The sequence below is a fragment of the Mesitornis unicolor genome, unplaced genomic scaffold (assembly GCF_000695765.1).
Source record: "Mesitornis unicolor isolate BGI_N332 unplaced genomic scaffold, ASM69576v1 scaffold31913, whole genome shotgun sequence".
Taxonomy (NCBI): domain Eukaryota; kingdom Metazoa; phylum Chordata; class Aves; order Mesitornithiformes; family Mesitornithidae; genus Mesitornis; species Mesitornis unicolor.
The window spans coordinates 15218-28073 of NW_010173192.1; the positions used below are offsets into that span (position 1 = coordinate 15218).

Consider the following 12856-nt stretch of genomic DNA (forward strand, 5'->3'; position numbering starts at 1 on the left):
GGACGAGGCGGAAGGGACGCAAGAGCGACCGCGCGCGCACCCCACCGCGTGACGGGGCGAGTACGCTTCGGGTCACGTGATGCGGTGCCGGGTAGGGGCGTTGCGGTGGGGTTCAGGCCGCGTGCCCTGAGAGTCCGTTTGGGATCGGGGTGCAGGGAGAGGAGAGCGAGGCACTGCGCGCGATTGCGGAGCGGTGTGGGGGTGAGGGTCTCCCCCCCTCCCCTCTCCTCACCGCGGTAGTCCCGCTCCGACGGCCCGGCCGCCCTTTGTGACCCCTGGCCTCGGGTCCCTCGTCCTGACCTCCTTCCTTCCCTCACGGGCGGCGCGGAGCGGCGATCCCCTGTGGCTGAAGGGGGCATCTTGTCCTCCTCCTCCCGGGCCGAGGCGGGAGAGCGGCGGGGAGGCCGCCCGAGCGGCGGGGACGCAGCCTTCCAGCCTCCCTAGGACTGCTCCACTTAAGCGCAGGCTTCACCCCCACTTATCTCCGTGTGCTGCTTCATCCTAGGTCAAAGGGAAAAGCTTTTTTCGGTGATGACTTTTGGAGGGGTATCTCTTACCGATCTATAAATTTGTTTTTGGTAAAAGTTTTCCTATTCTGTTCGCTTAAGTATCCTTGTTTCCCCCCTCAACACTCTCTTGCATTAACTTATGTCGTAGTTTGCTCCTCCGTGTGGTGGAAGTTAACTGAAAGCAACTCCCTCCCTTCAGATGCTGATGTAGGATCAAGGAAAAGAAGAGATGTGGTCATAGATCTCGAGCAATATTAACACGGGGCCGGGGGTCAGAGGGTAAGGAGAATGAATTAATTGCTTGATTTTAATTCTAAGTGAGGAGAGGAAGGAGTCATATACTAAAAGAAGCACTCATTTCTGTCAGCAGTGCAAAGCAAGAAAGGGCGTATTTGGAGTGGCTGTTTCCATAAGGGCTTGGGTAGGAAGAAGAAGAAAAATAACGGGAGAATGTCCCACTAGACAGGAGTTTGGGAGGGTGAAGCTCTGCACTTCTTGGAGGGCGGGGAATTGCCAAAGAGCTGGATGAGCCAAGGAAGTTGCGGAGATAACAGATGGGGGAGAGGCTGTTCACATTTAGAAGAGGAATGACTCAGACTTGTACATGGTAGACGAGAACCAGGACTCATTAAAAGATACTTTGGAATTTATTTAGTTACAAAGTAAAAATTAAAGTTGATTTTTAAAATTATTTTCGGGATTGGAAAGTGACTGATGGTAGTGTAAATGGAGCAAGGATCTTGAACTGCTGTTCAACAGTTATTTTTAATTTGGGGTAGAGTTTCAGGCTTTAAGCACTCTCTATCAATAGGATCTTTCAGCCTTGACTTAAAAATTGTAGCTGCTACAATAAAATAAGGCTGACATTTATTTTGTTTTCAGTGTTATGTATCGATACTGAATGTTTGTTTGTTTTACATTTTCATGTGTAGAACCGAAAATATTTGCTTTCTGAAATAGTAGCAGTGTAAATGAGAATGAGCCCACTTTTAAGTGACCGTCAACCTTAGCAGCAGGATTGACATGTAAAAGAAACAGTGCAGAATCTTTGTATTGGATTTTAAAATTAGGCCACTTATTTTGCCACAAGATGTCGCTGTGTTTAGTAGCAGTTAATTGCAAAAAGGGTTTTGAATGATGAGGTGATTTTAAAAAAATATTAGAAAAAATACTTAAATCTTTATTCTCAGTCCTTGGCCTCTGAAGCAAAGCATCAGTCTTTATGTGGTTCATTGTGATGTGGTTATTTAATTAGTCACAGCTATTGGCATAAGTAGCTTGCATACGAATGTCCACTTTCAAACTTCCTTCATTTTTACTTTGGATTAGTTAACATGGTAGAGTGAAAAGCTTGAAAACATAAATCAAAAAGCACTTGGAAGCTTAAAAGAGAGATGTAGATTAATATAAGCACGATCTGCTATCTAGAAGACTCCAGATTATAGAATGATCTCACGAATTTGAGTAACTCAATGATTTGTGAGTACTGAGGATTCACAGACTGAACAAGCTGATGTAAAGGAATGTGACTTTTCCATTAGATGTGTGTTTAGTCTTGCTAAAATAATTTAAGAATGTTAATACTTCTGTTATCAATAGCTTCTCCACATTTGCATGTGAAAGTGCTAAAGTGTTTTGTTTAAATACTGTACTCTGTATATGCTGTCACAAAAAAGGTTGAAGAAATTTTGCTCACTAGTGGTAGGTGACTTTTAAATAATTCCACTTTGGAAAGTTGCAAGCTGCTTTGGAATTGAGTGCTAAAAAGCTATTAAAAATATGGACAGTTGAAAGCTGCAGGAAGTATTTCTTATGCTTGAAAGTTGGCATTTTGAGTAGTTACAGTAAATGTATTCCATATCTGAGCAGCCAGATTTATGAAAGCTCTGCCTTCCATTTGCACAAGATTACAAACAGGACAAATTACTAAGTGACCAGCAATGCAGCTGTTAGTGAAAGCCTAGAGAGTATAGGCCTGGTTAGTTAAACAAGCTGGATGGTTGCCATTTCAAAAGATTCAAAATGAAAAAACAACATTATTTTGAAAATAAATTACAAGCTTTAAAAGAATGCAGGAAAAAAGATTTAAATGGAAGTAAAAGATTAAGAATGCTTTAAAGAAGTAATGGACTGCATTGTAGCAATAATATGGTAATTTGATAGGTGATGATAATATGAGAGAGACTGATGCTAATCCATTTTAGGAAAAACAAAAGCAGATTTATGAGCAACAAGAAATATCTCTTGGCTCACTATGAACCTGTTCCTATACTTTGCAAGTGAAGGATATTTCTGACTTACTTTGAATATTGTACATGTCAGTGTATCTTTGGCTGTCATAGCTCTGTTTGAGTATGCAGTTTTGAAGCTTCACTTCAGTGCATGCAAGCATCTGCTACTCGCTTAACTGTTTAGAGATGTAGGTATTATGTAGGATAGATGGAAGTATGAAGAATTTACGTGTTTTTAAATAAACCTGTAGACAAACAGTTTTATTTAATGTTTATAAAATTCTCCAACCAGAACCTTTTATTTACCAATAGAAAAGGAATATATACTCAGTGTTGGTCTGATCTTCTTTCAAGCATAAGTATTGGTTGAGCATTTAGAATCGCAGCTATGTTGCCTGGAAGGGACTTCTGAGTGGTATCTAGCCAGAGTTTCTGCTTGAAGCGGGACAGTTGCCAGTGCTGGATTGTCCCAGGTGCACATCTGTGTGCTTAACTTTAGGCTCATGAGGTTTCTGCTTTGCAGTCCTGCCATTTCTCAGTGCCTCTTTGAAGTGAAGCTCTACCATTCCACATGTCAACCATCCCTCTCTTTTAGTATAATCCACATGTTTGCTGATGGTATGTTCTGTCTCATCACCCACGTTATTAATAATATTATTGAACTGTGTCAGCCCTAACATCAACCCCAGGGTATTCTTAGGAGCCAGCAACTGGACATCAAGCCTGCAGGTCTCTCTGCCTGCCCAGCCAGTTTTCAGCCACTCCAGCAGTCCCTCTGGCCTCAGCTTCCTCATGTGTATGCTATGGGAGATGGTGTCAAATGGCACAGAAAAGGCAAGGGACATTGTATCCGCTGCTGTCCCCTTAGCTGCATCGACATTTAATCACAGTAGTTGTTCAATTTTGTCAAACATAATTTGCCCTTGGTAAATCTCTGTTGAATCTCTCTGATCACTTTCTTAGCTTCCATGCAGTTGAGAGGTCAAGCTCTGAGCATTTTTCCAGAGACTGAGGTGATGCTGACTGGACACAGGCACTGCTTCTTGCCTCTCTTAAAAATGACCATGTATTAGTTTTTTCCAGGCAATTGGAGACTTTGTCTGATAACTGTTTTTCACAGATAATAGGCAGTTGTCCATGTCAGCTGTGTCTCTTAGCAGCCTTAAGCATAACCCATCTGGCTCTCTGCATTTGAACACATCCAGCTTCTCTAAGCAGTTCCTGGCCCCACTCTTGCTTATGCTCCTTCCTGAATGCTGCTGGTATGAGCAGAGATCTGGGTGCAGGCTTTACCTGTGAAGATTGAGGCAAAAAAGTGTTGAGTACTTCAGCCTTTTCCATATGATCTGTAACAAGGTTGTCTTCCCCTTCAATTGGTGGATGCACATTTTCACTCAACTTTACGATTCTTTAATACTTCTAAAATTCCTTCTTGTTACTCTCTATGTCTGTTGCTAGTTTTAGCTGCAGCTGAGCTTTGGTCTTTCTGATTTAATGAGAATAAAGGATGAAAATAAGCCATGTCAAACAGTGAGTATTTTATTTAACAAATATTTATTTGGATTTTTCAGGAGCTGGCGATTCTGAAGACGGCCCAGTCGTCATGGCTCACGCTACTGTTTATGTGGGTCTTACTGTTCCTCAATTACTGAGAGGTGCTAGCAGAGTTTTTCCCACTCATTCTGCACTGGTGAGGTTGAGGCACTCTGCTTTTTGTTACTGCACAGTGAACGGGTAAGCTACCTATCTACAAATGCTGCCCTTTTATTTAAAGAGAATGTCATGATAACGTTGTCAAAATGAAGCTAACAAATGAATATAGACCTATAAATACTTAACTGCTATATACTACTTATATAGGCGTATTTAAGTCTTACTTTGATTTATATCACCTGGAACGTCAGCTGAATTACACTGGCAAGTTGTTATGTTAATAGAAATTCCTATCAGCGAGGGACAGTAGCAGTTTTCAAACTGGCATTTCTCTTTGCTTTTTGTTGCAGCACAATACAGTCAAAGAGAAAAATGGATCATTTAGAGAGGACGGCCAATAATTTTCGTCAAGAGGTTAGTATTCTGTTCTTTAGGGTATAATTTTTTCTGGTGTGAAGAAACTGGATAATTATATTTGATTCTTAGGCTTCATTTTCTCCATTACTGGAGTCTGGTATAGTTCTTTTTCTCCTCATTTTTCATATTTGATATTGTTGTAGAGAAGGTATATTTTGTGGTCAATGTGTGAAATGTAATGAGTTCTAAAAATTATTAGTGACACACGATGCTGTTTATGTTGAACAAGAAATTTAATAGAATTCTGAAATTCTGGTAATATATGGGTTGTGGTAGGCAATGAAAGCATAGCACTACCCCTCATCTCTATGCAGCCTTCTCAGATTTTTATGGATTTCTACAATTCTTATTAAAATTTGAGATAAAAAAATGTGGAAATGTCCTTTTATAACATAGGAGGTAAGATTAAAAGTGTAGAAATTTTGAAGGGATGGACAACAGACAGTTCCAAAAAGGGTCGTAGTTTATATCTGGTTTAATTCACAAGTACAAGGAAGATAGAGCATGGTTCTCCATCAAAATCCAGAAATGCTTATTCTGGATCTCAGTTTTGTGCAGTGAGCATTCTTTTTCATAATGTTCAGAGGTGAACATACTCTTGTATTTCACGTAGGTATTTCCTTTCTGTAATTAGTTAAAGTAGATGTTTTGATTTTTTTTAAATACTGGGAGAATATGACTACAATTCTCAAAAACATTTCACTAGTGACACAATTCTGCATTTTTCTTAGACTTTTTAGGAGAAGTATGACACTTTTTTCACTGAAGAATCCCATCTCTAATTCTCAGGATTTGGGAAACAGTGCTCAATTTTTCTCTATTTTTTAGTGACCTTGTCTCAGTCTTGAGTAGCTGTTCATGGCCGGTCAGTCCTGAATGTGTTACTTAGCAGGACAAACTATGTTCTCAAACACACTGCAGAGTTGTTAATGTGTGTATGTGGACATAATTAAGTCTTTCTCTGCCAGGTTTTTCCCTAACTGTAGTTGAGAATAAGTCACGGGCCAAGTGAATTCTTCTTGAAGGAAGCTGGGTGGAGGAGATACATAGGTAACCCTCAAAACTGAAGATTCAGCACTTGTGACATAGGCTGTAGGTGGATGAGACGAATGCAAACTCAATCCGATTTATGCCACATTAACACAGTGTATGGACAAAACGAGTGCAGAGACAGGTACAGCCAGATGAGCATTCATGTTTGCTTCTGACATGAAAACAATGCACTTTTGAGTTTTGCAACCATGGGTTTTTTTATCTTGGATATTTCTGATTGCTTGGCTTCCTTACTTTTTCTGCTCAAAATAAATGCTGGATGGCTGAAAATGGATCTTTAGGAGGTGTTGGAAGCTCTGAGGTGGTCCAGGGAACTGTGTAAGGTCATAGGAAGAGAAGGAAGCTGTTTGGGATAGGTGAAAGGGCAGGGCTCAGATCTGCTACTGCAAATTCTCTGCATATCAGAGGGAGATGTTGTTTCTTTTTTTATGCTTGATTTATTCTTTGTTACTTTATTTCTGACCAGTTTAAAATCAGTTTATTTTAAATCCTCTGCTTGGTTTTAAATTCCGTATAATCGGCAGTTGGCTTTCCTTAGTCTGTATTGCCTTATTTGGACATTTTGGTACTGTGGAGAGATGAAAGAGTCCTAGGTCTGTGTTTCATTAGTGTGCATGCTACATGGTATTGCCTGTTTAATAGTGCTAATGTGAAGGACTAGGGCAAGAAAAAGTGCCTAACACTTTCTTGAAATATAGCAGCAAAGTCTGGAGTCCTTTGTCCTCCTCCCTCTCACTGCAGCCTTGCTCTGGGTCAGTTGGATACTCTGGTGAAGGTCCAAAATACTGGTTAAATGTCTTTGATCACTCTGACTTAAATCCATTTTTTGTAATAACTTTATACTGATTAAGAACTAAATTTCCAGTGCTCTTTCAGGCAAAGAACAAATTAGGGAGTGTACTGAAGAGTAAAGAAGGGAATGAAGAAGATCCAAACTTAATGTCCATGTCTTGCACTTAAGGTTGCTCCATCAGAACAACCATTTAAGTCATGTATCTGACATTTCTCTTGTTAACTTAGAGTGATTGCATTCCCCATTTAATACTATCTGCTGAAGTGGAAAAGAAATGTATGCTACTTTATTTTAAATTGGCGAATGTCCTGCTGTTTAATGGGACAGTGGACGTGTTCAGATGTTGCTTTATGAATAAATTAATTTCCTGCCATGTGTTTTAAATTAGAGCTTAGCTGCTTAAAGTTTTTTGGGTTTTTTTAATCTGTTTTGATGTTATACAAAGGAGAAATGATAGAATTGTGGTGGTATTATTAGTATTTCCTAGTGTGGTAAATGACATCAGCATTTTTTAAGAATAAAATCTGTGTATTGGCTGGTGTAGAAAATATTTAGGGCATTATGTTCTTTGTAGAGAAAAAAGGTTAATGATTATAACCCAAAAATACCTGCAGAGGGAGGGCAAGGAGGGGATGAAAATCCATGTTGTACGGATGGGCATCAAAAGACTTTAAGTGGGGAGCTCCTCCCCAGTGGTCCCGTTGCAAATTGCCTTTTCTTTTTTCTTTAATCTTTTTAAAGGTGGCATCAGATGTGGCTCTTACATCCCTTCACATCTGGTTGCCAAAAAAACTGTCTTCTGTTAACTAGCAGTGAACGCTTGTTACACAAGTTTCCCCATGTTCATAGATTGCATATGTGGTCAAATGGGTACGTGTGTAAACACGCAGGCTTGTTTGTTTTCTTTCGTTAGTGCGTTACACATTACTGCATAATTGTTCAGTAATGCATTTAATTACTTAAATAAATCTAGATCCAAATCCAGAATTCTCCCTGGGACTTCAGTAGCAGGGAATGTTTTAGGAGTTTCCTTTGCTGGTCTTTATATCAGAGATCGCTTCACTTTGTTGTTGAAAAGATACAGGAGTGTTTTCCTTTTTATAGATATCAAAAGAGTCTGAAAAGTGGTAACTAGCAATCACTTCTCTTTGTCCTTGTGTTCTCTTCAACCGAAATAAAATAAATTTGTGTGTAATCTTAGAATAACCCTGACAAAAGTGACAGACATAGTGAGCTGTAAGTAGAAAACCATTTCTCTATTCAGTGACTATGTAAGTGAATCCATTTTTGTTTACGCCAGTGGAAAAAAAGTGCTTTAGGTAATGAAATGCCACAGGTAATATGCAAAGTGATGGCTATCTCATACTCGGGTTCTTGAGTACTGCAAATGATACCTATGTAACACAATGGCTTATTTTCCTTTTGCTAGGTAATTTCACAAGCAAAAGTGTGTGGAATCACCAATGAATCGGAGACAGTCAAAAGACTTCGTTTGGCTGTCGCAAATAAAGAGTTTACTTTCAAAGCAGGACAGTGGTAAGATCTTCCAATGTTTGAGGGGAAAATTAGCAGCAGAAATCCACTATAACAAAATGTTAAAAGGCCTCTGATACTTAAGCCTTGGAATAAACTGCTAATTTACATAATATGCTTTATTATTGGGTTATAATTTTAAAATAGCCATTATTAAATATGCTAATAATAATTTTAAAAGGGCAAACATGGATTCCTTTAAATGTTCACTTTGTTCACACAAAGTGTGAACATTTCAGTATTTTTCTCTGGCTTAATTGTTTCTTCAAGAATACTTTGTAGTGCACTGCACTTTATTCTGCAGGCTGTCTTTACTGTCTTTATTTACTATTTATAGCAGTTGAGTGCTGCTGATTTGCAAGTTACTTAGTTTTGGTTTATAATGAAATCAGAATTTCCTGTTAACTTTTGTTTCTTCTCCTAGAAGTTTCCACTCTGAAGGTTAAGCCTGTTAGGTCAGATTCATGTATGAATATAGATAGGCAAACTTGAAAAAAAAAATCCTTGAATTATTAAGACTTTTGAAATAACTAGCTGTTTGTCTAAGCATCCTTACAGAAAAAAAGGGAAAGAATGGATTTTCACGTTTGTCTTCCTTCCTTATTAAAAATATTCCCACTCACTTTTTTTTCCTCTTAGAAATTAATTTAAAATGATGAGTAGTTGCTTTTGGCATTGGTCATTTAAATGTTCTTAAATGTTTTACCGGCTTAGGCCATCTGAAAGTGGTTTTGCTGGAATCAAATTATAGCTGCTAGGGTATCAATGGCAAATGTTACTCATGGAGTGTTAATATGCTGGCTTTTAAATTTAGAACCAGAACACAAGATGTTGATTGCAATAATTTGTTTGTGGAGTAATTTGCTGCAGTTTTTGCACATGTGCAGTGACTCATATTAAATTCTTGCGTGCCAGTACTTGGAAAGTGCATTTACCCTCCAAAAATGTTATAGAAATGATCGTGCTGAAAACTGAAAGCTTTAATTATAATTACTCTTTTTCATTTTCTTCTTCCTTGAAAGTATTCTAATGCTATTGTAAAGGATAACGCAGTTTTTCTGTACTTGTAGCTCTGAACTGCAGTTGCATTTTTTGATGAGCAGTACAAAACACCAGGTCACAATTTCCGGAGTATAAAAGGCTAACTTGTTAGAATATGCTATAGGAAGATGTTACAGCCAAAGATTGTCACTAAAATGAGTATATTTTTTGAAAGCGTTCTAATTATCAAGTTTTTCAGAGGCAAAAGTGAATTTGTTTTGCAAGCATGCTGGCGGATACTGGTCTTTATGTGACGTCAAGTAATAATGAAGAGACTTGTTGCTGTCACATGTTTTGATTTGCTAAAACATGCATTGAGGTTATATGCATGTTATAAGCACTTTGAATAAGTAGCCTTATAGTTTTAGTGTTTCTGATTTCTTCCTCCAGGAATTGCTAATGGTTGTTATTTTCTTAAAGATTTAACTTAGGTGGCCTTTAAAAGGAGGAAAAATAAAAACAACCATAAAATCTGTTTCAGATCTTATTGTGCCTTTCCTTGTTGTGGGTTTATATGTAGGTGTTGGTTTGTTTTTCTCTTTTTCCTAAGACTACTCTTTTCGCTTAAGCTGTCACAGATAGCATTTCTTCAGGAGTCCTTGCAGCCTTCCTACACACAGCTGAGACAAGCTGTCAGAAATACAGGCTAGTCCACTATAATATGGTATATTATGCACTGAAATCTTTCATAATTATGCAATTGGGAAAGAAATACTATTATAGAAAGAAACATACGCCTACATGAGTACTTTGGAAGGGTAAAAACTACGTTTGATTAAGGTTTTACAGCAATGTTTGCTTTTGTTTGTACGCCTCCCGACCAGGCACAAATAATATTTCCTTTGTATGTCAAGCAGAACATTTTGACTTGAATAAAAAATGTTACTTTACAGCATAAATATAGTTGGTTTGGGTTTTGTTTTGGTTTTTTTTGTTAATGTAAGTAGTAAGATTATTTTCCAGCAGAGGGTGGTAAAGAGCTTTAGCAGCATCCTCAGTTGGTGGTTAATACAATAAATGCTGCACTACAAAAGTCCTCCTTTCTAATCTCTTAGATCCTTACTGCCAGCAAAGCCGAGGACAGCAAGATAAGCCTTCTCAATTTGTTTTTGATTGTTGACCTTTCATTTGCCGTCAGATACCTTTATACTCCATCAAGTTGATTAGCACAAAGTTAAAAATTATAGCACCGTAGTACTGTGTATATCACTTTTTGTGCATTCTTTGTGGGGAAAGAGAGGTTATTTTTCATTGAAGGGTGAAGCTTTGTGGGGAATAAGCAGGCAAGATTTTTTCTTTAAAAAGTAGTGAAGTATTTGAAGTGCTTCTCTCCTCTCTCAAGAACTTGTGATTTCCGTGAAGAATACAGCCTTGGTGTTTAGAGAAAATATCTGGGCAGTAGAAGCCAGTCTGTATTTCTTGTTGCCTTCTTATTTAACTAATACCGAGCCAGCCTACCTGAGGCTTGAATTGAATAATGATGCTCAAGTACTTGGCAGTGCTCACCAGTGTGATTGTTTCCTAGGTGGAGCAGCACAATCAGTTTTAAACATTAGTTTTCTTTTGAAATACAGGCATTTTGTTACGTGCTGTGGAAAATCGAAGTGATTAAAGATCTGTGCAACAGAGAGGTTTAAATGTTGCATCATAATCCAACATCTAACTTTCTCTGATGCTAGTTGGAATATCAAAGCCTTACTTTTATGAAAATGAATTACAGCTCATGTGTAGTAGTGGCTTGCCTTCCATACTCTCTAATTGCTGGGGTTGCAAAAGCGTAGCCATGTGTTACCTTCTCATCTGTAGAAACCCAGGCGTGGTTTACTTTAACTTTAAAAAATTGTAGTTTATTCCAGTTCAATTTCCCATCAATAGAAAGAGGTATGTGCCACCAGAGGGCTCTGCAGTTCAGTAGGTGAAGCAATTCTGCTGCCGCTCATGGGTTTGTCACATTAGAAATTTTTTCCAGGCTGCGGTTTTACTTCAAATATTTCATCTTCCCAAGAAAAGAAAGTGTTTAATCAAAAGTCCCTAAAATAAGTTTCCCAATCTTCTTATGTTTGAAAATTGAAGAGCCCATCAAAGGAGCTGAAAAGAGTGGGATTTAAACCACTCTGTCAGACCATATTGTGTTTTTGTTTTAATACGCAAATAATTGATTTCAACACTTGGAATTCTAGTCTGTTGTAAGATGTGGCATCTAATGCTAAAAGCAGAACGGTTTAAAAACCTGCTACTTTAACAAAGGTGATGACAAGTTTCTAGATAAAAATAATTCTAAGGAAATGGTGCTACTCAAGGTTAAGTCCTTTTTTGGAAAAGTTATGTTATGGAAATGAAGACGTCTGTAGAGGAAGGATAATTGAAACAAAGGCAGCCATTTTGTTTTGGTTATTGTTGTCCATGTTTGGGGTTGTTGGGCTTTTTAAAAAACTTTTGTTTCTGGTCTATTTTTAGGGTTGATTTCTTTATTCCTGGAGTTTCTGTAGTTGGGGGATTCTCAATATGTTCAAGCCCTGGCCTGTTGGAACGAGAAGGAATATTAGAGCTGGCAGTAAAGGACACTGTTCATCCTCCCGCTCACTGGATTCACACTGAGGTAAATGAGGGTAACTGTTGATTGTGAGATTTGGCACTTTTTTTCCCCCTCCCTCTTTTTTGGGGGCGTAGAGGGAGTGCTGAGTGTGATTTCTGACTGCTTTTAGCCATTGACTGCAAAACTCCTGTTGATTTCTTCAACCATTTTTAATACAGTTTAAATCTTAACGCATTCTGTTCAGTTAGAGTCTGAAAGGGGATGTTTATGTGGTAATATGGTGGTTGTGATCTTTTGACTCCACTTGTGCTTGGTGGACTTGCAGGGATACTGTAGTTATTGCCTATAAGGGTTCTCACTTCTTTGCAATTGGAAGACCTCAGTTCTGACTTGTGCCCCTGAGAGCAGACTGTGTTATGTATTACGAAGTTGCATCTGATAACTCGCCATACTGGCTGTTTATACAAATATAAACTGGGAATCATTGTTAGATAAATATAAATATAGATTATTACGGGAGAGTAAAGGGAGATATTTAGATCAGTTTTTCTGAAATCATGAAACAGCAGAATACGTCAAAATTTCCATAATACTCTTTTTTTACTTATGCAGTATTTTTGTAATATTGACATAACCCGAGACTTGGGTTTTGCTATATTGTAAGTAAAGTCTGATGCTTTGGCCTCTTGAAGTGTTTTGTTTATCCATTTACCTCATTTAGTTATAGTCAGAAGAGTCCTATTTCTGCTGCTGATCATATTTCGTAGATGATCTGTCATATCAACTTCTGTTCTTTTCGCAGCCCCCTGTCATCTGTCCTATTTTCTGTTCGTTGTCTGGCGTTTGTCTTTCTTAAATGTGGCTGCAAGGTTTAAATTGACAGATTCTTCCAGGTTTACCAGTACTGCAGGTTTGTTCAGTGGCCAGGAGAGTTATAGTAAGGACTGATGCAAATTTTCTAGAACTGAGACTATCCATAGTGGTACTAATCTGGTAGGTATCGTGTGGCCATCCACAATATTTTAATTTGTGTCATAGCAAGTTATGTCCACTGAAACACAAACAAAATAACCTTTTTGAGACGTCGTGT

At 38.3% G+C, this 12856-nt stretch overlaps 1 protein-coding gene across 3 annotated transcripts in view; it reads left to right on the forward strand.

The window, feature by feature from the left end:
- The first annotated feature begins 4311 nt into the window (after window positions 1-4311).
- OXNAD1 (oxidoreductase NAD-binding domain containing 1) overlaps window positions 4312-12856 on the forward strand; it is a 15182-nt gene continuing 6637 nt past the window's right edge. Inside the window, exons 1-4 of one of the 3 annotated variants that reach the window (XM_010180633.1) lie at window positions 4318-4474; window positions 4744-4807; window positions 8086-8192; window positions 11688-11829. In XM_010180633.1, the coding sequence (XP_010178935.1) occupies window positions 4344-4474; window positions 4744-4807; window positions 8086-8192; window positions 11688-11829 (444 nt within the window). In that variant the 5' untranslated portion in view covers window positions 4318-4343. Of the gene's footprint in view, window positions 4475-4743; window positions 4808-8085; window positions 8193-11687; window positions 11830-12856 lie in introns of all 3 variants that reach the window. The other 2 variants (XM_010180634.1, XR_728108.1) reach the window with 2 other exon arrangements.